The sequence below is a fragment of the Chionomys nivalis genome, chromosome 4, assembly GCF_950005125.1.
Source record: "Chionomys nivalis chromosome 4, mChiNiv1.1, whole genome shotgun sequence".
Classification (NCBI taxonomy): Eukaryota; Metazoa; Chordata; class Mammalia; order Rodentia; family Cricetidae; genus Chionomys; species Chionomys nivalis.
In genome coordinates, this window is record NC_080089.1 from 39,139,681 (window position 1) to 39,165,512 (window position 25,832).

Here is a 25,832-nt window from a genome sequence, read left to right on the forward strand (position 1 = left end):
GCTCCTCTCCAAGTGTGTGACAGATCTCATCCGATATGAACAACAGATAAATGTCATTTTCACCTTGGAATAGGCTAGAAGATGAAAAGCTCAGAGAGGTTAAGGAACTTGGTTCCGACCATGCAGCACATAGGGATGGAAGAATCACTAAGATCTGTATTCCAAGAGACCTGTCCAGGCAGTTCTGCTTACAGCATTCTGGCTACTCAGGCCTCCTTTCTCATAATCACAGTCATACACATCACAGGGGACCCAACCTGCTCCAGAAGTCTGAGCCTCTCCGGGTCTTCCACCTCTGTGAGAATGGAGACCCTGCCATCCGGCCAAACCTGCAAAGGCCAGAGTACAGGTGTCTCTGTACACACACACAGGGGTTGGGGAGGGGCTGCTGAGACTCCCCTCCTGCAATACCCCATCCACTCCCAATGGTTCAGGTCCTGTGTTGGAAAAAAAACACAGAAAAACAAATTCCTAATTGCCAGCAGCAGTCAGGAGAATAAGAACGCTACTCAACAACGCCCTCTAGTGTGTCCAGGACCACAGGTACAGTACCCAGCCACAGTTCTCTGGAGGCTCAGACCTGTGTGACACTGGGCCTCCCAGGAGGGAGGGGACAGCACAGCAACTGCCACTCGGGCACCACGGCCTCACCAATCCCAAGGCCAATGTCTGCTACCGGATAAGGTGTCTCTGCTCCTGAGTCTTCAGCTCACAACTCCTCTCAGCCCTTACACAACAGCAGGAGAAGGAGAAGCACAAGGTTGCCAGTGTCGGGATAAACCCATGGAGCAAGAGACTCAGGAAGAAGCAGAAGCAGAAGGCAAAAGGAGACAGGGCAAAGATAAGAACAGAACACTGAAGAATAGCTAAAGAAAAAGACATGGAAAAGTGAGGCCAGGCAAATGCCCTAGGCACAGCCACCCTCCTAACCTCTTCCATCCACAGGCTCTGATGTGTGGACACAGGAGGTGGCCAGTGGGCTGTGGAGCACCAGGCACACCCACCCTTCTCCTGAGGTCATTTCCCTGTACTGACACAGTCCTGACTGCTCCTGAGTGCTAGCTGAGGGAGAGGAGGGGAGAGAAAGTGAACCAAAGGCGGAACTCGCAGAGGGAAACCACTTACGCACAGTGCGGCCGGCAGCATTTCCATCCTACCTTTGCAGTCGCCACGTCGGCCGGATCCATGATCCCGGCTTGGCCTAGGGAGCAGCAGCACCATCCAGGGAGAAAAGGCAGAGTCACAAATGTCCACCCAGAAAGAGGACACCACCCCTCTGGAAGGAAGGCCAGGAGGATGGGACCTACTTCCATTCTCCAGAGGCCCCCCTGGGACCTCCTCTGTTGGCAATGGAGGAAAGCATCCTGAGTCTCCCGGTCAGTTGGGGAAGCAGGCAGTCTGTATGTAGCCCCACAAATGCCCATGAGCCCCAAGTCAGTCCATTTCCCCTCCCCTGCTACCTGGTCTCAGAAGGCCAGTGTGGGTCTCCCCAGGCTCCCTCTGCTGGGGGAGAGGATGCAGAATAGAGGCCCTGCCCCCCATCACTGTCAGTTGGTACCCAGAAATGAGGACTAGGAGCACATGTGGGCTGGAAGATGCTGAACCAGTGCTGGGGTAGAAGGGAGGGCAAAGGCTTGGGTTGGTGGGGACAGGTGTGAAGGTGCAGGCACTCAAATGGAAGCAGCGGGGAGGTGCTGTGCCAGGAGGAGCTGGAGGCACAGAGCTGAGTGGCACAGCAAAGTGGAGAAGGCAAAGGGAAAGGAACTCCCCCAGTGAAGCCACTCACCTTGCAATAACATTCAGACTGACTGAGGCCTACACAGAAGCCAGGGGCGGGCGGTTCACACACCGCCTGCCAACTCCACTCCCAGAGACTCCCAGCCTCTGTCTAAAGGTACATGAGAGCTGCAGACAGCGGGCTGGATCTGCAGAGGCCCCTAGCTCCGTTGGAGCAGCCTGATTGGTGGAGCAGGATGACTTCATCCAGCCCCATTCATCACTCTAGGTTTTCTGCCCAGCAGGGACAGTCAGCTCAGCTTGCAGCCACGACAGCTTCCTCTCCAGCCTTTGGAGCAAGCAGCTCGGGGTAGGCGCTATCTGTCAGGGGGCCGCTAGGCAAAGGGAACTGGCCGGAGTACTCCCAGCCTCAGGGAAGAAGGAGCACGCTGCTGACAGTGCCAGGAAAGAGCGGAACTCTCACAGCACCTTGCCAGTATTCAGAGGACACATCCTGTCGGCCGCAGTCAGCTCCGGTAAAAGAGAGCAGCATCCCTAAGAGGGCACTTGGTTGGAGGCGCTGACCTTCCTGGGGCAGCTGTAAGGTGTTCTTCCCCACAGAAAAATAATATGTGGAAAAAACAGACCCAAGTCCTCAAGCATGCTTCCGTCCCCCCTGTGGGCATTTTCTCCCCACCAGCAAGGCTCCCCTGACCTAAACGTATGGATGACCCTTTTGTCCAGTATGTCAAGCCCATAGAGTTTTTCCAAAAAATGGAAGCTTACAGATACACTTTACAAAGTATGGATCCAAGTCCCAGAAGAAAAAAAAAAATTAGTGGGTCAATGCAAGAATATCAGCCTCCAGAGGTCATCTCCACATAGGCTTTGACTTCTAGAAAACTACTATTGGGCTAAGGAGATGGCTCCGTGAGTAAGGAATTTGTTGACAAACCTGAAAAACCGGGTTCAGTCCCCAGGACACACATGACGGAGTGAACAGATCTCCACACGTTGTCCTCTGACCTCTACACTGAGTGCTATGCCATGTATGGGCAAGCACAGACCCAATAAATGTAATTTTTAAGATATAATTATACTCCCCCAAAAGGTATAGTTCTTAGAGAAATGATCTGTCTTTTTTTTCCCCAACTCCTACCTTCCTCCCTAGACTGCTCAAAATCCATCCCCTAGACCAAAGGAAAATCCAGGAAGGCAAAGATCAGACATTAACTTCGAGTGGAAAAAAAAAGCCACGAGCAGAGTGATGACGTGTCCACTTCCTCTCCAGCTTCTCTTCATTCTTTTTTTTTTTTTATTACCTTCCTTAGTTCAAGCCCAACTTCTCAGTCAGGAGTTCAAGCAGGCACAGAAACCCATGGAGTAACACAAAAAGAGAATCAGGAGGCAAGGCTAACATGGCTGGTTACAGAAAGATGTGACGCTTCTGATCGAAGAATGCTCATGTTTCACAAATATTACCTGGGCGAGCAAGGAGACTGTGTCTATATGCTGATAAATACATATATATCTGGCCCTCCAGAACAGCAGACTTGTTTAGCTCAGCCTGCTCTTCTGCCTGATGGGAAGTACTCCTGACACTGAATCATCATCAAGGAACACATCAAAGTGTCCATAACCCAGCAACTGCAATCTGGCCTGCACGTCCCTGGACATCTCCTTTGCCATCCACTCCCCTGAGAAAGACTTAGTAAGAAAAACATACCAATATATGAGCCATGTAACTAAACAAGTCAATCTAAGAGCCATGAAGTCTTAACTCCAGATCCCATTTTTGGTCGTGGTTGTTTGAATCAATCATGGTGGGCATAGCCCTTAAGGGGAACAGCTTTTTTGCTTTTTTTTTTTTTTTAATGTTTTGAATTACTGCCATTTCATTAAAGAGGAAGTGACTCAATTTTCTTTCTCAAAACATCACCACACAAACACCATTCCCAGTACTCATCAGTGCTCAGGAGTCTGGCCTAATGACCACAGCAATAAAACTGCCCACTCTTCATTTTCACAGGACTCCATAATTTGTGTCTCCAAAACCCTTGTATACCCTAGAGATACATGATCTCCAGAGATGATTAATCTGAGCCTTGAAGCTGTCAAGGTCACACAGTAAGCAACTGGAAACAGGACTCAGCCTCTTAAGAACAGGGTGCATACCTTCCTCCACGGATCTCCTAATCCCAATTCCCCACCACTTCTCTGTACCTTCTCAGTCTGCTCCCAATTACTGAAGATTTAGAGATATCAATTAAGGCCAAGTGAGAGGTGGAGAATGTAGGTCAGTTGGTAGAATGCTTGTGTCCTGTCACGAAGCCCTGGGTTCAATCCCTAGCACTTTAAAAACTTAGTAATAAAATACAGACAGCAGTCCCAGCATTTAGGAGCTGGAGACAAGAGGATCCAAAGTTCAAGATCATCCTCGCCACACAGCAGGTTTGAGGCCAGCCTGAGCAGCATAACCCTGCCTCCCCAAATAAAAACTAACTCGAATTTACAGCCAAGAGCAGCTGAAAGAAACAATGGATAACTAACTAGCAAGATGGCTCAGCAGGTAAAAGTACTTACACAGAAGACTGATGGGTCAAGTTCAATTCCCAGAAACCACAGCGTAAGGAAAATTGTCCTCTGATGTCCATGTGTGCATTAGCACTCATATACAAACACATCACACACACACACATAATAATAGTGATAAATGAAATACACCTTTTAATTTTAAAAATATACAAAATGGCAATTGATCCATAATTACCTTTGAGATTTTCTCTTAAGATAGCAAATTATGAGATCAAACATAATCAAAAACTGAATTTGATTTGGAAGAGGGGGCTTGAGAGCATCAAAACAGTTAGCGTGCCCATTTAAAGAAATTTCCTGTAGCTTGACAGTGGTGGCACATGCCTTTACTCCCAGCACTTGGGAGGCAGAGGCAGGCAGATCTCTGAGTTCAAGAGTAGCCTGGTTTACTGAGTGAGTTCCAGGACGGCCAGGGCTACACAGAGGAATCCTGTCTTGGAAAAAAAAGAAAAAACAAAAAACAAAAACACAAAACCGGAAGTCTCCTGACCTTGATATGCTGACTAATCCAGGACTCAGAGGAAATGTGAATCCAGACGGGGAAGAACTTCCAGTGAAGACGCCTTTTTAGATAAAAAGGATCGATGATTTATTCACGTTCACTTTAGGCAGAAAGGGAGAGCAAGGACACTTACAAAAATTCAACAACACCAGTTAAAATTAAAGCAGGAGAGAGATACATATCTTGGAGCCTGGAGATCCATGTTCTTGTCATCACAGACACATAACGTGGGCAGCAGCCTATGAAATGAAAGCACACATTGTGTCTTTCTTATCTGAACTGGTTGCGGTCAGAATTGTTAAGGATCTGGAAAGTGTGTCTTTTTTTTTTTTTAAGATATTTGCTTAGACTTTCTCAGTTGAGCTTTCCTAATTCAAAACATTTTTTTTTTTAAATCTTCACCCAGGAGTAAAGTTGAGGTCAACGAATAATTTTCTGAAACTCTGCTTAATCTTTATAAGCCCCCCCTCTATGGTCACGGCTGAATCTACCAGTGGGGGGCAGGAGGAGAAGCCTTTCTCCTTCTCAGTGGGAGCACCCTTACTAGACTCCTTAAAAAATCCAGCAGCACCGAGGCTGTGCCGCTCCCCATTCACCAACCTCTCTAACCAGGAGCCTGACAAGCTCCCTCTGGCTTTGTGTGGCCTACAATCCTCCCTCTGAGTCTAAGCTGACAATCAAATGTGTAGATGGAAAGCAGGAAGCCGGGACCTACAACGTAGGAAGCTCTGTTTCACCCAAACCACACAGAAACCAATTCTGTGATCGCTAAAGTCTGCCTCGTTTCTCTGATGACCCAAGTCTACCTACTCCGTTCCTAAGGAACTATTACCAGGTACAGGGGTGCACACCTGTAATCCCATATTCCCAACACTCTCAAGAGGCAGAAGCAGAAGGAATCCCCACCAGCTTTGAGGCCAGCCGGCCTACAGAGTGAGTTCCAGACTAACCGGGGCTACTGTAAGCTCTGCCTCAATCCAACACTTAACAACAGCAACAACCAGATCCTTCCACGCATCCCTGGAAGGCGAACATGTGTTCACAGTGTTGAGAAAGCACCTGCGTATATCACCAGGCAACCCAGGCCTTGAATCTCAAGCGTCAGGGAGAGCGCTATCTGGTACTGTGCATACAGTAGAAAGAAAATTCTGAGAAAAAAAGAGAAACTGGAAATTATATTTAAAAGGGGAAAAACTGACACCAGGTATGTAAGAGGCCACTGGATCCATACCTCTTCTACTAAGCAGAAAGGACTAGATAGAATTCCCTATGAAATAACCCCTCTCGCCTATGCACTTGCTTTTAGAAACAGGTTCCTGAAGCTCCCTGTTCTCCAACCCATTTCACCTCGCCTAATATTCAGTGAGAGGGTGAGAGAAAGTCACTCTTTTCTAACCTTCTCCGTCTAGAGCAATTATTCTTACCAATCACTCTACCCTAGGTAATACTTCCTGACGGCTTAATCGCGGCACTTAGGCACTAAGTTAAGGAAAGGAAGTGATGAAGACCCAGAAGCCTTTGGGAAGACCGGGTTTAGACAGCAGCGTGGAAGGGGATGTGGGAAATAGAGTCTCCAGCTCCCTAAGCACCAGTCTGAGGCAGAATGCTGCACCTGCTGCTGTTAGAAGAGCCTTCCTGGCAGCAGCCAATGTGGTTGCTTCAAACCAAGGTCAGAGAAACGTTCCTCGCACTGCATTTTGGGAGTTGTAGTTCTGAGCCGTAGGCATCTGGCAGCCATGTTTGCACTACTTAGAGAGTATGCAGCTGGTTAATTTTTCCTGGGCCTAGACTGCAAATTTGCCGTCAGATGCCCTCTCTCTAGAGAGTAAACTGAAAAGAAGGCAATGAGAATGGGAGAGATGCACAGAACTGGAGGCAACTTGAAAAGGTGGAGAGCCTAAGAGGTCTCTTGTAGATTCTCTCTGCTTCTAGAAGACAGGTTCTTTGGAAGAGGAACAGGAAGAGAGAAAGGGCCCTGGGTGTTCCCTTGCAGGTGTATGTCTGCATGGGTGACTTTCTCACCTTTTGTTTGTTAACCATCAACCTTCAGTAGAGCATTGAGCACAAGGAAATGTTGAGACTTGAATTTTGACTCGAACACTCACCTCTGTGTAACTTTGGGCAAATTACTTAGCCTGACTGTGTCACCATTTCCTTATCTATTAAGATAGGGATATTATGAAACCCAAAAGCATTTATGAAGTCAGAAAACACTGTAAGGGGCTTAGACATATAACAAATACTATTAGAGTTAGATGTGTGCTTGCTTGTTATTCAGTGGTAGACCGCCTGTCTTCTCCTTCTCCAGGTAACCCCCTCCCCACGGTTCACTTTAAGTCTCTCCTGGAGCTGATGTAGGGACACATGGACAGCAGAAGCCCACGTGCTGTTTGAGGTAAGCAGAGACACTAAAAAGGAAGAAAGCCAGGAGAATTTGTGTCATGGATGCCACAGGGCACTACCAATGGTGCTGGACACTAAGGGGAAGGGCAGACCTGGAATCAAACAGAAGGAGGCCGTGGGCCTGATGACACAGGTCTGTAATCCCATCACTCAGGAGGCTGACGTGAGATGGCTGGAAATTCAAGGCCAGCCACAGTTACCTAGCAAGACCTTCCGGGCAGGGGGACCAAAGATTAGAGATGTGGCTCAGTTGGGAGGCTTGCCTAGGATTCATGAAGCCTGAATCTGATGCTCAGCTCTGCACAAAACCCTGCATGGCCGCAGTTGCTTGTAATAACAGCCCTTAGGAGGTAGAGGCAGAAAGATCAGAGGTTAAGGGTCATCCTTGGCTATATAATGAGTCTGAGGCCATCCTGGGCTACATGAGACCCCCCCCCATATCTCTCTCTCTCTCTCTCTCTCTCTCTCTCTCTCTCTCTCTCTCTCTCAAAACAAAACACTGCAATCCACAAGACAATCAGAGAAGTAGGTCTAGTTGAGCATGGGGGGAAACAGAGACTAGGTATTTAGAGTCAGGGTGGGAATGACCATGAGAACATAAGACAGCACCAGAGAGCTGTGGATGGAGACAAGCTGCCCAGCATAGGGAAAGCCAGAGACATGGGAGCCACCCCTGCATGGGTCAGGTACAAATCGATCTTGCAAAACTGAGCTCTCTCTATAGATAAGTGGGGATGTTGAGAGGGCCCTCTGCATAAATGGGTGTTCTGGAAGGGCTCTCTGGATAAGTGGAGGTGCTGGGAGGGCTCAGAGTAGAGGAGTTTCTCAAGAAGCTTAGGTAAGGAAGGACCAGGAGTAGGGGGAAGAGGCATGTTAGGAGAAAAGGAGCTGGTGACGCCTTAGAAACTGTTCACCTAGATCAGTGTAACCTCTGTGCACTGTGGGGGAGGCATCCAGAGAAAACAACAGGGATATCTCAGTGCAGGCACTGCGGGCCAGAGGAAGGGGAAGCCAGGTTACCCGGCTCTAGAGCACTTTGCTTTGGGAGGCCTGTGGGCCTGTGCTTCTCTCAGATACACCTCATATCTGAAATCCCCCTGGGAAAATAATAAAATTAGCAAAGGAGAGACCCACCTTGCTTAGCTGCTAGCAATTGAAACTTCATGGGCAATATGAATGAATATAAATAATATTACCTCACCTCGGCTTCTAGAACTTAACAGAGACTAGCATAGTGCTTAAAATCTAAGGTCCAGTTGCCTGGTTCAAATTCTATCCCATTATTTAATAGCTGTGCAATCATATATAATTGTGAGACATCTCTACACCCCAGTTCTCTTATGTACAAGATGAAAATGATAATACACCTTGAGTATCCCTTATGCAAAATGTACTGGGCCCAAGTGTTTTGGTTTGGGTTTTGTTTTGGATGTTGGAATATTTGCATAAGCATGATGCAACATCTTGAAGATGGGATCCAAGCTGAAATGCAAAATTCATTTACATTTCATATATACCTTGTATACTAGCCTGAAACTAATTTTATGCACTATTTTTGGTACACCTACAGTTTGCCTGTAACCTATCACATGAGTCCAGATGTGGAATTTACCACTTGCGTTATCTATTAGTACTCAAAAAGTTAAGCTTCAACAAGCATTTTGAATTTCAGATGTTTATCATAAAGATGTTAGTCTGTACATTTCACTGAGGGAAAAAAATGATAAAATTTAAATGATCACAATGACTGACAGCCAGCAGACATACTTAGTAAATGTTAACTAAAATAATTTCTTTATAATTCCAATCTTGGGGCACCAATGGTTGTCTTATGAGCTCCCCCATTCCTGCAAGCCATCCTGACTTGGTGCCCACGCAAAGCCTGCACTGTTTATGCAACCTCTCTATACACCTACCCTTTCTAGACAGGATCACACCAATACAACTGGCACACACACAGCCTTAGCCTTTCAGATGGCATTTGTGCAGATCTCATACAAACACATGCATCCACACATAAACACACACGCGCAAAAAAGGAAAAGCTCATAGATGCATATGGCAGCTGGTTTTCCCTGCCTTGAAAGTTCACTCCTATGCCTGGCCCAAATTTTACATAAGTAAGTCCTCTAGCAAGTCACAGAGGACACAGCTGATCACACTTGGGTTCCAGGTGTCGGGAAACATGGGATCAACTGAGCCTGGTAAGGGGTGGGCATGGGACTCAGTGATACTGCCTGACCTTCTCTTGGTCAATGAGCGTTGGGCGCTTTTAGGGTTCTAACAAACCTCTCCCCGGCAGAGAAAGGAGGAAGGTGCTGGGTCAGGATGGAGTTGGAATGGCGGATGCCTGCAGTGCACTCTAGTGACTGGAAGGCACTCTAGGAACTACTGCTGAAACCGAGAGAAAGCAGGGAAAGACGGCAGACAGACCATAGTCACAGATCCCAGTTCTGGGGGTGCTGGCAAACCCCAAGGAAAAGAGGGGCCCACCACAGAGGTAGGTGTCAGCTGGTACCTGCAGGGCGCTGACATGCAGTCTGCTCTGTTCCATTGCAGACAGTAGTGAAACCCCGAGCTAGCACCAAACATGCTGTCAGTCAGAGATTGCCCTACAGCCTCTACACAATACCTGGTAGAGTCCACAGGCACTGCTAGACCCAGAAACAAACATCTCTAAAAGACTAAAATCAAGATGCTGCTGCTGCTGCTGATGCTGCTGCTAATGATGATGGTGATGATGATGATGATGGTGATGATGATGATGATGATGATGATGGTGACAATGAATTAAGAGCCTTGGCATGGACACTCACCCATATGGGTATGGGAAATGTTACAACTTGGATTTGGAGGTGTGTTTTTATCTTGTACTTAAAAACCTCTACATCATCATTCACACTGCACTCTGGGATGTTATACAAACATGCATAGACACAATGCACTGGTAATACCTACAGAACATGGCCTTGCCGTCATGCTGATGAGATCATCACCCACTAGTACAATAACTGCAGGGCTTAGGTAGGGAAGCTGCAGAGGGCTGCTCTGAGCTTCCAGTGTTAATTCATGGTAGAGAAGAGGACTCTGTCTTTCTTTTTTTTTATTTTTATTTTTTGTTTGTTTGTTTGTTTTTTGGACTCTGACTTTCAATTCCCCTTCTCAACCTCGGTGTAAGAAGGAAGCAAAGACTGCAGCACATGGTGGTAGGACAAGCCAGTGGTTAGATTCTCTGCATCGAGAGTCCAGGTCACCTCCCACTCACATTCCTTCTTGATGGTAACTGGTAGGTGGATGCGATTCTCCCAGCAGCAAGTAGGAAAGCCGGGGAGTGAGACTTCCCATCCATCCACCCTGCCGTTGTCCAAAGCTGAATCCCAATTATGGTGTCAGCAGAGAGCGGGCACTTGGCTGAGCTATAATTAACAGCCCCCTTTCTCAGGCGGGGAAGAAGTGCTGGAGTAGGGGAAATGCAGAGCAGGTGATGGTTACACCTGCAGACAGTTCTGCTGACGGCTACAGAAGCATCCAGAGCTGCCAGCGAGGAGACAGATAAGCCGGAAATACTGAGAGGGAAGGCAGAGGCTTCCATGAGCATTCCTGCTATGCCTCTCGACCTAAAAAGTTCTGATCTCTATTATCCACAGTCCATACAGACCAAGCGCTCCCCTGAAGCATGCGTGTGAGACCAAGGGGGACACATGATGGGTGGTCACAGAGCAAACCATTTCCACCATCACAAAAAAACCAAAGAGCCATAACAGTCTTCTCTTTAGGACAACATCACTGAATCTCGTAATCATAAAACATTGGAAGTTATAGAAGAAGACCTTGTCTCAGCTTTTTTTTTAAAAAAAGAAAAGAAAAGAAAAGAAAAGAAAGAAAGAAGAAAAAACTTAGCCAATCACTGATTCGGATTCACCCAGTAGATATTTTTGAGGACCTATTGGGTGCTAGGCACTGGCTAAGCATTGGCACTACACCAAATCAAAGAGGACCAATCCTACTCACATTAAGTTTAAGGACTAATGGTGGAGAGAACACCTAACACAACAAGCACAACTCTAACTTGGGGTTAGCATTTAGTGCTTAGACAGAAAAGGCCAGCTGTAGTGTCTTATACCTGTAATTCCAGCACTTAGGAAGCTGAGGCAGAAGGTTCACTTTGAGTTATAGATCAGCCTGGGCAACCCTCACGCAAACAAACAAGAAGAGAAGAAAGGAAGTGAGGGGAGAAATTCTAGACTCGCACAGGGTGGTAAGAGGTGTTTTAGGACTGTATGAGCTACCAGGAAGAAACCGCAGCTCTGGTGATTTGGGTGGGAGGATCTGACAGGAGTGAGCACTTGGGTATTCCTCTGCACCCCATGATCTCCTGCATGATCCTCTCCGTGAGATCTGATAACTCACCTTCTAGAGTTATCTAGGGTCACGACTAAGGCAGCATCAGATCAGAGTGAGCACAGGCTGCCCCGGATCCATCTTCTGAATCTGTTGGACTAGCCGGAGCCACATACAGAGTCTGGCTAGATGCCTGCAGGCTCGGAAACCTGTCCCCGTGCCAGCCCCTCCTCACCCACTCAAGGCAAGCCTCACTAGTGGGAACAGCAAGCACCGAGAGCTTTCTGTACCGATTTCAGGCTACAGCGAACAAGCCCACCCACTTGGGCGCTCGTTTGTGGGTCACCTTAAGTCAAGTTTTGAAGTCCCCAGGTCCTAGCTAACATACACTTCCCCTGCACTCCGGGCTTAGCCTGTGGTTTGCTGATGACAAAAAACTCAGCCTTGCTCATGCCAGACACCGCAGAGCTTTTTTCCCATTTCCTAGCAGTTTGATCCCCACAACCTTTACAAAGGAGGCTTAATTCTTTCTGTATTTCCCCTGAAGGAGGATGAATCAAAGGTATAAAGTTATTTTGCAGAACAGTAGCACATTGGAGCCTGAATTTCAACATGGGTCTCTTCAAACCATTCTTGAATGGTGTCATATGCTTGTAATCCCAGCACTGGGGAAAGCTGTGGCAGAAGGATCACTTCGAGCTATAGATCAGCCTGAGCTGCGGGGCAACACTGCCTCACGCAAACAAACACAGGGGAAGAAAGGGAGGGAGAGAAATTCACTAAAGGAAGAATCCTCCTTGGCCACCAGCATTGTATTGTGTAAAGAACTCTTCTTCCAATGTTGTCTGCTGCAGGCCTACTGGGTGCATGGCACAGCATGTGGTGCACCCAAGTACCATCCCAGGAGGAGACTCGGCCCAGCCCACCAACCACCAAACCTCTGGCCACAAGAAAGCTTTGGGAAGGCAGTTGTGCCTCACAGCCAGGCAGATAGACAAAGACAAGTTGGTCACCCTCTGATCCCTACCTACTCTGAAGTCCATTTAGCCTCTAACTACCTTATTTTTTTTCTCCCTTTCTCTCCTCACAATTTGTCCCATTTTTCCTTTCTCGAATGTTAACCTCCGTTTTCACACGAAAGAAAAGAGATGCTCTCCCCACCCGCCTCCACCCCCGCAGCTTGCACAAGTCTATATAGGCCCCTTGAGCCATTGTGAAGGCTTTGAAAGGACCTCTGACTCAACACTTGAACCTCTTCCTCCCAACCAGCCGCCTCCTCTCTGTCACAGCAGCCAAGTACAGCATGGTCCTCAAGGAGCCCCTGGAACATGGGTCTGCCAGACGAGGGGGCTGTGTCCCACATCTGGACTGTACTCACAGCTCCGCGTCAACCTGCGCAGGCAGCTCTAGTGTCAAAGGCCAGTCCCGGAGCACAGGGGCACAGTAGGTGACCGCATGAATCCAACATCCCCAGACACTTCAGTCAGAAACAACTCTCGGCACCCACAAAGGCCCAAGCCACACAGAGGACTCAGCTCTCGACAACACCTTATCTTGGGTCCTCCAAATTCTTTACTGACTGATGCTCTAAGAAGGACACAAAAACTGGCGTCTGGCTGGATACTTATGGAGAGAACAGGGAGGCAAGTCACCTCTTAGGAATTACCCAGTGGGGCAGAGACGAAATCTCCCAGCCGACACCCCACCAGTTGCCCACACCAGCTTTTCCCTCCAGCCTCCTGCAGCACATCTGTCTCCCCCAACACACCTGTCACTCAGCTGCGAGCAAACATGCAAAGCAAACCCCAAAGTATTTCTGCCTCCATGAAGAGAGACCCAGGCCATGGCAATCCTAACCTGTGGGGCCCCTGCCACTTACTTGCCTCTCAGAAAGGCCAACTTCTTCCTCAGACAGGAGACATGGTAGTAGCAAGTCTGCCTGACAGCTGTGCTGCACGAAACAGTCTCTGTGCGCAGGTTCTGCACCATGCCGGGCTCACGGGAGGGCTGGCCACATGGCAGCCAGGACCTCATGGGCTGCGGGATCACTTTGGAGGAGCATGGGCACACTGCCTCTGCAGTTGTCCCAGCAGTCGACAGTGAGCTCCCACACACACGATCTCCATGTTCTGCTGTCCCATACAAAACACAGGAAGGCGAGACAGCCTGGTAGTCTATGCAGTCACAGCCTCTCTTGCCCTCTGTTTGAGCCACAGTTGCATGCGGAGCTCGCCTCCAGCCTTCCACATCTGGCAGTGCTCTCTGGTCTTTGGCAAGTTTCTGCTCCCTCCGTCCTCAGACGGGGAGGATGGAGGAGTACCTGCATATGGTGTCAGCTGCTGGTGCTGGAGGGAAGGGAGGGGCCCTGGGCACTGCTCCCAGAGGGATTGCTTCTTGGCTCCTTCCTTAAGGTAAAGATCACCTGGGTAAAGCAGGGCCATGGAGAATTCAGTGGCTGGACAGGTAGATGGAGCCAGAGTGCTACAGAAATCTGCCGGGGGCGGGGGAGGAGGAGGACAAGTTCCATGCTAGAATCAGCAGAACTGAAAGTAGCTCTCCTAGCAGGACATGGCGGCTATTTTAATTTGCTTTCTGCTGCTCTGAAAAGACGCCATGACAATGACAATTTGAAGGGGAAAGTGTTTGTTATATTTACAGGTTAGATTCCCATCGTTGAGGGATGCTAAGGCAGGAACTGAAGGGAAGAGCTGGCTGGATGCTGTATGTGTGTGCGTGTGCACAGGTATGGAAGCAAGAGACTGATTTCAAAGATCTTTCTTGCTCTCTGTCCTTTTTACTTGAAGCAAAGTCTCACTGAACCTGAAAATGACTCAACTAGCCCAGCTTACTTGCCTGCCCTCAAGAATACCCTCTCTCCAGACAGTGGTGGCACATACCTTTAATCCCAGCACTCAGGAGGCAGAAGCAGGCGGATTTCTGTGAGTTTGAGGCCAGCCTGGTCTACAAAGTGAGTTCCAGGACAAGCAGGACTATTACACAGAAAAACCAAACCAAACAAAACAAAAGACAAACAAACAAAAAAAACAACCCTATCTCCTCTTCCCAAGTACTGGGATTGTAGATGGGGCACCTCCCAGTTTCTTTGTGGACACTGGGAACACAAACTCCAGCCCTAGAGCTTGAGAGGAGAGGACTTCTCCTTTACCCTCTCTCCGGTCTCCCAAAGGGTAACTTGTTTTGTTTTGTTTTTTGAGACAGGGTTTCTCTATGTAGCCCTGGCTGTCCTAGAACTCACTCTGTAGACCAGACTGGCCTAGCACTCAAGAGATCCCACTGCTTTGCCTCCAGAAGATTTTTTTTTTTAAAGCCTAGATGAAGAGGCCAGTAAAATGGCTCAGCAGGCTGAAGTGAAGGCTCTGGCTAAACAAACCTGGAGAGCCAAGTTCAAATCCCGGAACCAGAGAGAGAAGGAGAAGTCAAACTTCACAGAGTTGTCCTCTGGCCTCACACATATGCTGTGGTATTCATGCCCAGGTTCACACACACACACAAACAAACACACAACATTCTAGTTTTTGGACACTCAACAGGCAAAGGCACTTGCCTCTACAACTGAGAACCTGAGTTCCATCCCTAAAACCCACATGGGAGGAAAGAAGCTGAAGTCTCAAACCCTGGGGCAAATGGCTTGAAGTGCCTACTTGACATATCAAACTGAACCTGGCCCCCAGGTTCTCCCAGCATCCCTCAATCTCCACCTGTTACAGGGTATGGCTGGAATACCCCACTGAACCCTGAACTTTCCAGTCCAGGGACTGGGCTGCCCTTCCCCCAGTTCATCCTCCCTATGGCATCCAGCCATTTTGGTCACCCCACCCTTTTACGTACCTTCACCCTCCTGGCTGCTGCACCTGGTTTGCACCTCTCCCCCTCCCCCTCCTCACATGGCTCAGTCAGGTCCACTCTGGACTCCCGCAAAGGTCTCTGCCTCTGGCTACGCTCTCCCTTGTATCTATAATAAACTTTCTCTTCCACCATGTACTTTCCTTTTTGTTTCTTCTTTTTGTTTTCATTCATCTGGTGCTTGAAACCCAAAAGGAGCATAAATTAGCTCCCCTTCCAAGGTCTCAGCCACGCCTCGCTGAACCAAACTGTCAAGGTTGCCCTCCTGGGTACAGATCCCTTGCCTGCGCTGGCTTCTGCCACCCAATGTATTTAACTCCAAATTCTAGAGTCGATGTTAAGTCTCAGACCCTGAGACAAATGGCGGAGGCACCTATTTAACAATAAATAAATTTAATTTTAAAGTTTAAATAATAATAATAATGTAAAACGAATACCCAGCCTCTAGACTGTTTCCATCCCACCTTAGAGATGCCATTACTTAAGTGACCCTCTTCCCTTCCTCCTCTATCACCTATGACTGCAGCCCATTTGCATGTGCATGTACCCCTTCTTGCTACTTGCCTGGGAGTGTTCCTTTCCTTACACTCTGGGTCTCTCCTCGTCTCCCTGACACCTGGCTTCCTTACATTGCAATACGGGCACAGCCCTGCAGAACAGACTCAGCTGAGGACCCTCCCTCCTCCCACACCCGTGTACTGCACATCTAATTTTTTGGGGCCTTAACCAGATCTTTCTATGTTTGTTTGCAGTGCTGGGGATGGGATCCGGGACCTCCAGCACACGAGGGCACGTGCTTCCTCACTAAGTTACTCCCACAGCTCCAAACAGGTCCTTTTTGACCTGAATTTCATGGTCCCTGTATAGTCTGACTTTCCGTGTGCATGTACCATGAGTAGTTACACTCTGTATGCCAAAATTAAAACTCACTAATCATGGCTGGGCTTCAAATTTTTCCAAACATACACATTATATGAATAATACTCAATGCAAGCACATACAAAACACTAGCCATGGACCAGGCCTATCCTTGTAAATAATCACCCACACAATGAAGCATCACTCGCTACATCCATCTACAAAGGAGAAGAATGTGGCTCACAAATTGTTCAGTTAGAACCTCCAGCTTGCCCCCGCATGACCCAGAAAGCCCACTCTTCCTCTCTCTCTCTCTCTCTCTCTCTCTCTCTCTCTCTCTCTCTCTCTCTCTCTCTCTCTCCCCAAACCCCACCTACTCAGATAGTCTCCAAACAAAGGAAAGGCTCCAAAAACCCAGTTCTGTACTCTAGACAGCTACTGCAGCTTCCTCCCCTGAAGTTCCCAGTAGCCCAAGTCCCACCTAAAGCACTCGGCTTTTGACCATACTTGAGCACAAGCCTAGCTTGCGGTGGACACTCCTCACCTACAACCTATAAAGTTTTCCTACTTTCGTTGTGGGTGTGGCTTCTCTGGCTTCATCTCTCGGACTGGAGAACTCGCCTGGGAATTGCTTTACTCAAATAAACCTGATGTTATACTTTTTCAATTGGGCTTGATCTGGCTTACTGTGTCAGCGGAGAAACCTCTGGAGGGGTGCAGAAAGCCTCTTTCAAACGTCTACTGGCTTGCCCTAATGTCACAGGGTATGTGCTAGAGCCATGATGACAGAGAGGAAGCGCTCAGCCTCTAGGTTGTACTGCCTTCTGCTGCCCAAGCCAGAAAACTCAGGTTCCTCCTGGATGGCCTCCCAACTTGGATGTCACTCCTGTCAGCTCTATTTCTCACATTTTTAATTGGTTCCTCTTTTTCTGTCCTCAATACCACCATTCAGAAATTCACCATCTGGTCTCAGCCCCAGTGTTGCCACGGCAGAAATCCCTCCCTGCCCATCTCACTCCTTATCACCTCTTTCATCTTCTCCAGAGCATTTCCTACTACTTGGCAGCTTCTTTGTACGGCGGCTATTTCCTCTCGCTCAACAGCAAGCATCAAAGCGGATGTCTTGGTCATAGCTGTCTATCACAACTCAAGTGGATGGTGTATAGTTTGTACTCCGTAACTACTTAAGAGACGGAGTGGGGATATTGTGCTTATTGTTATCTCTTTCCACTGCATCTGTTTGTCCTCCAAGTGTTTGGTTCTCAAATCATGTTTCCCCATAGGATCGATGTGATTTTTCTCACAAGAGTAGCTAGGAGTAGGGCTGGCTCAGCAGGTAAAAGTAGCCACTGGCAGGCTGGCAGTCTGAATTCAGGCTTCTGAAGCCACATGGCAGGAGACAACCTGTTCCCACCAGTCTCCTTCTGACTTCTACCTCCACGTGTGCATGCTCACGACGATAAATGTATCCTAAAAAGCCCTTTAAACAAGAACAGTAGTAACTTGGTGCTATAGATTGAATGAACCTCCCATACTCAGATGCATGTTGAAATGCTAGCCCCTCATCCCACCAATGTCATGGAATTAGAGGCAGATCTTCTGTGGGGTTAATAGAAGACAGCAAGGGAACAGCCTGTGATCTAATGGTAGAGACTAAAGGTTTTTTTTTTGTTTTTTTCGTTTTTTGTTTTTTCCTGTCGGGACACAGAAAAATGGCTGCATATGAAGAAAATGAGCTTCAGATTAGGCACATTGGAACACCATCATCTGGGAAGCTGAGGCAGGAGAATTGTGAGCTGGAGGTCAGATTGTACCACATAGTGGGACCCACTTTTGTTGTTGTTTAGGGACAGCTGACTTGATAAAGGGGCTTACTACACAAGCATAAGGTCCTGAGTTCAGTCTCTGCAAATACATACACACACACAAACACCCCCCAAGGCTCCAGTATGTAATCTCAGTGCTGGGGAAGCAAACTTTGCCCAGTTAGCGAACCCCAAAACAGAGTGGAAAAACAATCTCAAACCTTGCAACAACAACAAACAAGGCTTCACCTTAACAAGGACCCCCAAAGTCAATCTCTAGCTCTGACCTCTGACAAGCACACATATCTGTACCCACGCACATGCACACAAACACATAAGGATGGGGGCTCCTTAGGCCCCACCTTTACCTAAAGATTTATAGACAGTTAATGGTTACTGGGGGGGGGACATTTCTTCAGTGGTGTCGTCACTGGAAAGTGGCTCATACACCTCTAAATAAACCCTCATTGATCCTATAAACAACTCAAATTAAACTCAATAGAGAATTTAAAAGATTATTTTTGCCAGTTTAATTTTTTTCAACCATTAATAACGAAGATAAAGAAAAGAAAAAGTAGACTCCATTAAAACATTAACTCTGAAAGTGCATTAATCTTAGGTTGCCCAGCCTCCAGAATTTTCATAAATAAATGCCTGTAATTTAAAAGGTGAAGACAGGAAGATCCAGGTATTCAGGGCCAGTCTATGCTACAAAGTAAGTTTAAGGTCAGCCTGAGCATCTGAGACCCTGCCTCAAAAAGGCTCCTGTTTATATAAGGTTACCCAGACAGACACAGGGTGCTCTATCTCTCAAGATTCCTCCAGGATTTCCTATTAATGAAGAACACTCCTGCCAGGCAGTGGTGTATGGTGGCACATGCCTTTAATCCTAGCATTCAGAAGGCAGAAGCAGGCAGATCTCTGAGTTCAAGGCCAGTCTGGTCTCAGAGCGAGTTCCAGGACAGGCCGGGCTACATTGAGAGAAACCTTGCCTCAAAAAATGAAGCAAACAACCACACCAAAAACAAAACAAAACAAACAAACAAACAAAAAAAAAACTGGTATCAAAGACCCCACCACCTGTTCAAATAATCTTTTCTGGCCACTTGCTAGAAGTCCACTCCTAGAACACCATGCTGCAGCCAACTTAAGTATCTGTAGTTCCTGAACTCTTCCTGCTTTCCCCTCCTCTCTCACACCCTGTGCTGGTGTACATCCTGTTCCTTCCCTGGGAATGCTGTCCACGTGACACTCCCCCTCATCCAGAAGCTCTCAGCCAAAGCATCACTCTCCAGAGCTCCAGAGTCTCTGTGGATGCTCCCCAATGCTGCCTCCCCAACAGTTAGCCACTCCTGGGCAGGTTCTTAACTTCACTGGATCTCAAGTCTCCTTAACGCTGGAAAAAACAGCACCAGCTTGGTAGGGCCACAGAAAGAGGGATGTGTTAAGATAATATGGAAGGGATTCGCTGCACAGTTTGGTACCCAGCAAGGATTTTATGCTTATCACTGAATGCCAAATTCCACGTCCATAATATCATCGTACATTCATTTGCGAGTGTGTCTCACCTTAACAACAAGACTCTTGAGGGGTGATGTCACACCTCACTGTTTATCCAGTGTCTGCACTCTGAATTTGCAGGTGCTCCAAATTCCACCCACACTTCCTATCTGGGCGATCTCTTAGATATATAGTATTTTTTTTATTTATTCTTTGAGAATTTCATATATGCATGTAATACATTTTAATCATTATCTACCACTCACTCCTCCATGAACCCTCCTCCCCCTCCCACTTCACATCCCCTCCTCTTCGTTGTTATTTTATAGCCCACTGAGTCAAAATTAGAGTTGCCCTAGGCACGAGGGTGTGGCGCCACCCACTGGAGCATGGGCAACTCTCCCTCGCCCAGCAGCTATCAACTGCCAATCATTCACAGCTGGGTGAGGCCTCATGCGCCCTTCCCCATCTTTAGGTCAGAAGAGCACAGCTCTATTCAGGAAAAGTCAAGTCTCATTGGGAGTCAAAATGAGAGCATGAATACCTACCATTTATTTATCACCTACTAAGTATCTAGTTTAATGGTCATGTGGAAAAGCCCTGGATTTGATTTCCAGTACCTCCAAAAAAATAAAAAAAAAAGTACAACAAAAATGTTCATTTAAGAAGAAAGTCAGATGTGACATAGATCTTTAATCCCAGCCCTCAAAAACTGTAGGAGGAACAAGACTTCAATATGATACTCAGTTATACAACCAGTTTAAGGCCAGACTGGGTTGCTTTGAAAACAAAACAGAGAGAGAGAGCCTTGCGAATACAGTGTGGCAGACTATGAGGTATTTTCTCTTACCGGACCACAGGCCCCATCAACAGCCAGCGCACCTCCACCTGTCTTGCTTTTAGCTGGGCTCTTGCAGTTTTCCTGTTGTCTATGGCTATTTCACAAAGGCTCACGGCATGCATGCCTGCATGCAGGGATGTCTACATGCACGCACACTCTGGCCCCTGCTGCAGCCCCACCATGGCAACCACATATACACACCCTCATTTCGGGTCTCAACTATTCTGTTTCTGAAAGGCATCCCGATAGCTGAGACCACACTCGACGGAAACTCCCCTACTGCACACAAAGGTCCTTAGTAAAAAAAAAACTCCTTTGCCTACAATCCCTGCTCCTTTTATAAGGCCCCGCCACTCGGGTAAATTTACTGAATGACGTTCTGGGTACCTAAGAAACTTTAATAACTGGTCTAGTGTGGGGTGAACCTGGAAACTAATGTTTCATCTTGCCACTGGCTTCACTTAGAAGAAGAAAAGTGGATTAATGGGCCACACACACACACACACACACACACCCCTAACACACAAACCTGAGAAAGTTATCTCTTTTCCTTTTTATTGGGAACCTGGCAGGCAGCGCACAGATGTGTCCTACTTCTGAGACAGCCCTCCTTCCAACCCCTCCCCCATTTCCTAGTAAATGGGTTCCAAATCAACCTTTCCCAGCTGCCATAGGAATCCTGCTGCCCTGTTTGACCAGATAGAGACTTTTCCTTTAGAACTGTTAAGACAGCCACAGGACATGTACGCACACTTCGGTCAACACTGAAAGTCCAGAGAGATTAGATCCTAGATGGCTTATGACGTCTACACAATGAGACAATCACGTGGTGATTGTCCTGTTGTCAAGCGGCACATGGTTGGAGTAAGGTGGTTATCTTGTCTCTAAATATTATGTCCATCCTGACCTTCATGCAGTGATGAAAAGAATCAATGTTTTAGTCAACCAGCCAAAAGAACATCTTATACAAAAAAAAGACCAAAAAAAAAACTGTAATTTAAAAAAATTTAAAGAAATCAATGCTAATTCTGCCTGCTTTGTGAAGCAAGCTTTCACGATATGGAGAAGCAGTCATAGAAAGCCTCGTTCTTGGCCACTCTCAGTCTGTGGCAGTCCCTACTGCATTAGTCGTCGTTGTCCCTCCCCAAGGAATGGCACAGAGTAAATGGCAAGATTACAGGAGAGACTCGCAGTGTGGGAAAGGTGGCCATTAATGAGACACCGTCTTTCAAAGGCCCAAAGCGAAGGGCTGGGAGCACAGCTCCATCAGTATAATGCTTGCTGACATAAGCAGGAGCTCCCTCTCCAGAAGCCCTGAGCTTATAATCACAGCCAGCATGGGGCAGGCAAAGACAAATGGATCCCTGGGGCTCACTCCTAGTTTAATTACTGAGTTACGAGCCAATGGGAGGCCTTCTCCTCCACTCCCAAGAAAGAAAGAAACGAAGGAGGGAGGGTGGGAGGGAAAGAGACAGAACAGCAGAAGAAATACAGAGATGACCTCTGCCATCTCCACCAAACCCTCTACACACACACACACAGAGAGAGAGAGAGAGAGAGAGAGAGAGAGAGAGAGAGAGAGAGAGAGAAAGGCACAACACAGGCCACATCCTCACTATATAAAATCTTTTCAGATTCAAATCTCAGTCCATCACAGCCCAGTGTTCTCAAAGCAGGAGACTCTAAAATGGGTGAAAAATGCATTAAAGGAAGAATCAGTCAAGTACAGGGTGTGCCCCTGGAAACTTGTTCTCACCAGCGAATGGAACCCAAGAAGGGAAGACTTCACTGAGAGCGGCCGTGACAAACGCTGGGCGGCTCTGGGTATCTCAGATTGGGGAACACACAGGGACCGTCATCCAAAGCACACTTCTGGCATGTGCCACACCACCGATGACAAGCAAGCAGAAGCAAATGATGTCCAAGTCCCCATGAAGAACTTAGGGCTTTCTATTGCTGTGAAGAGACACCACAACCACGGCAACTCTCAGAAAGAAAACATTTAACTGGGGTGGCTCACTTACGGTTTAGAGGTTCAGTCCATTCTCATCATGACACAGAGCATGGCAGTTGTGCGGGCAGACATGGTGCTGGAGCTACATCTTGCAGGCAACAGGAAGTCAACTGTAGTCACACTGGGGTAAGCTTGAGCAAAAGAGACCTCATAGCCCAACTCCACAGTGACATACCTGCTCCAACTAGGCCACACCTCCTCATAGTGCCACTCCTTTGGGGGGCAATTTTCTTTCAAACCACCACAGCAGGTTCCGGATGGGAAAGAAATTTAGGGTTTTTTTTTTTTCTCAAGGCTACAAGTCTAGAAGAGAACCCTTTATGGAAGGACATATGATCAGACAAGGAGACCAAATAGAATTTTTATCCGTGTCCATTACTAAGCAGCCAACCAAAAGCCCGTCTGCCTGGGTAGCAGCATTCAAGAGACAGGGAATCCTGGGGAGGATGTTGTCGAGGTTACATGGAATTGAGTACTTAGTTCTCTCCCCCTGGAATGGGCCAAGCAACAGAAATAACACAGAGGGAAGAGAGTAGATGGTAACCAGACCCAAAAGGTGAAGCATGGCTGAGGCCATCGCGCTGAGAACGACAGTATTCGCCCAGAGATAACTCAGTGCACAGGTACAGAAGAGAACTGACTCAGGGACCTCAGTGCCAATTCTTTTAAGAGTATACATGCTAAAAATCTAGACATCCATACACAGATGTGTAAGTTACTCTGGGGACCAAAGGAGCTATCCTTAGACCAAAACCTACTGACTAAGTACTTTGACTAATAAGTCTTTTGGGGGGCCCACATCTCCATACTGACTCCATCTAGGTTGAGTTGAATGACTCATTTGGGCTAATGATAGGCATAAAACTGAGAAATAGTCCAGAATTCAGAAGACTTTGCAAAACAAACATAACGTTTAGAGAGACCCTGTCACTCTGGCCCAGGACACACTACCTAGCCTTGGCTTGATTTCTCCTGTGAGGGAGAGAGAATTCATCACTTTGTGAGACCTATTTTGTCACATACAAGTTCACCCTAAACTGGGTAGTGGTGGCAGTGTACACCTTTATTCCCAGCAGAGGCAGGTGGATCTCCTTGAGTTCAAGGCCAGCTTGGTCTACAGAGCAAGTTTCAGGACAGGCTCCAAAGCTACACAGAGAAACCCTGTCTCAAAAAACCAAAACAAACCAAGTTCTTCCTAACCAGAGCTGTGAAGACCAGGCTAGCTTTGCGCTTTCAGGGATCTTCCTATCCCTGATCTCAGAGTGCTGGGCTATAGACAGAAACTGCCAAACCCAAAAGAGACACATCTCGAGTAGGTAAGATGGCATAGTGGGTAAAGAGGTTTTCTGTCAAACCTGAGAACCCACATTTAGTCCCTAGGGCCCACATGGTAGGACAGAAAAGACTTTGGAAAATGGTCCTCTAATCTCCATATGTGTCAAACATAGAACACATACACACACACACACACACACACACACACACATATATATATAGAAAGAGAGAGAGAGTAAATAAACTATAATGTAATTTTTAAAATTTAAGTAAATGAGTCTTTCCTAGTATACAGTTGACTTCCTGTTTTGAAACACATTATCTCAAGTTAAGTACAGGGCCATACGCATATAATTCTAGTACTTGAAGAGACCGAGTCAGGAGGCTATCAAGTTAGGGCCAGCCTAAGCTACGGAGCAAGAGGCTCTTCCAAAATAAGCAAAACCCAGAGCCCCTATGGTAGGCTAGTTGAGTTTTTTTTAGTTCCCCTTCTGCTGCCTTGCTCTCTGGTATGAATTCAGAATGTGTGCTCAGCAAGCTACAGGCTCTGGGGTCAAGGTCCAGCATTTCAGCTCAAATCACCATTCTCTGACTTATATAAAAACTAGCAAACTTAACTCACGCCCAGAAACAAACCACTCTGTCTATACTGACAACACAAATGAAACAGAACCTGGCCAGGCCTCACCGCTAGTGCAGAACCAACAGACTCTCAGATCCTCAAGCCAGCATTTAGGAGCCGCCAAATTCACTGCCCTTTATCAACCTCTTTATCAACCCTTTCTCTGATAACCCCCACCACACACAATCTGCTCCACTCAAAGACTGCAGCCTTCAGGGACCACAGGTGCCCAGCCCAGGACACACAGATTCCTCGGGTACAAAATACCTTACACCAAAGAAGAGTGAAACAAAATTCCTTGTCCCTATGTGAACCACACTACACTCAGTCTGTGAAGTACGACTCAAATCCTATAGCCAGCGTGGTGACATACGCTTTTAATCCCAGCACTTGGGAGGCAGGCCCAAGAGGATCTCGGGTACCAGCCTGGTCTACAAAGCCAGTACCAGGACAGCCAGGATCGCTACACAGAGAAATTCTGTCACAAAACAGAAGAGAACAAAACAAAAGCATGACTCAAACCCTAAACCCGAAGTCAGTTCAGAGCCTTTGGTCTGCAGTTGGCGTCCTCGCTTGGAGAGCCAGCCCCCTGCCTTCAGCAGCCTACCGCGTGTTACTCCCTCTGGTTACTGGGACAACAGTTTGTCTTTCCGACCATTCTCCAAGGACAAAGGCCAGATGCCCCCTCTTCTGCTTCCCAGAGCTCTCTCACACACGGCAGAAACAACTGAGGCACATCACCCAACTCTCAGCCATTTCTCTCCCCTCAACCCACCACCACCTACACACACACACACACACACACACACCAGTTTCTCTGAACTTACCTTTCTTGGCGCACTCGGGGACTCAGGAACCTGCTGGAGTCATCGTCGTGGCTGCTCTGCTGGCTGCTCTGCTGGCTGCTGAGGGAGACACAGGATGTGAACCGTTAAAACTGCTCCTGCTTTCTCAACCCCGGGGGAGGTCGTCCAGACCTCAGCTATACAAAGAAACGAGGTTACAAAATCAAGCGAAAGCAGAGTGTTCCTGTGGAAGCAGCGGTGTAAGCTGAGAAGACAGTAACCAGCTGAAAGTCACTCTCACGACATCCAGAGCATCTCTGCGGCTGCCCAGGCTGGAGAAGGAAGAGCCTAACCAACGACCCAGGTCCCTAGGCACGCTCGCAGGCCTCTGTAGCTCTGAGGCTTTCACCTTTGTGGTTTAAGCTTTCTACTGGGACCGGGACTCACTCTTCCTCAACTCACCCAAGGCTGGTTTAAGGGAGGGAGACTGCCAGAAGGCAGAGACTAAAGATTCTGCACCACTTACTAGGTCCACTGCCCTGCCCCCAGGGAGAGCAAAATCTCTAAACTTCCTATTCTGTGGGCTAGACGACTACAGAGCTCAATTCAAAAGCAGTGTTCTGAAGCTGGGCGGTGGTGGCACACACCTTTAATCCCTGCTTTTGGGAGGCAGAGTCAAGCGGATCTCAGTGAGTTTGAGGTCAGATTGGT

The 25,832-nt window shown here is 47.6% G+C and overlaps 1 protein-coding gene across 5 annotated transcripts in view; it reads right to left on the minus strand.

Annotated features, from left to right (window-relative positions):
* The window catches only part of Gramd1b (GRAM domain containing 1B), a 234,047-nt gene that overhangs the window by 92,260 nt on the left and 115,955 nt on the right, over positions 1-25,832 (minus strand). For 2 of the 5 annotated variants that reach the window (XM_057766559.1, XM_057766560.1), the window contains one exon: positions 25,164-25,241. In XM_057766559.1, coding sequence (XP_057622542.1) covers positions 25,164-25,241 — 78 coding nt within the window. The other 3 variants (XM_057766568.1, XM_057766566.1, XM_057766567.1) reach the window with 3 other exon arrangements.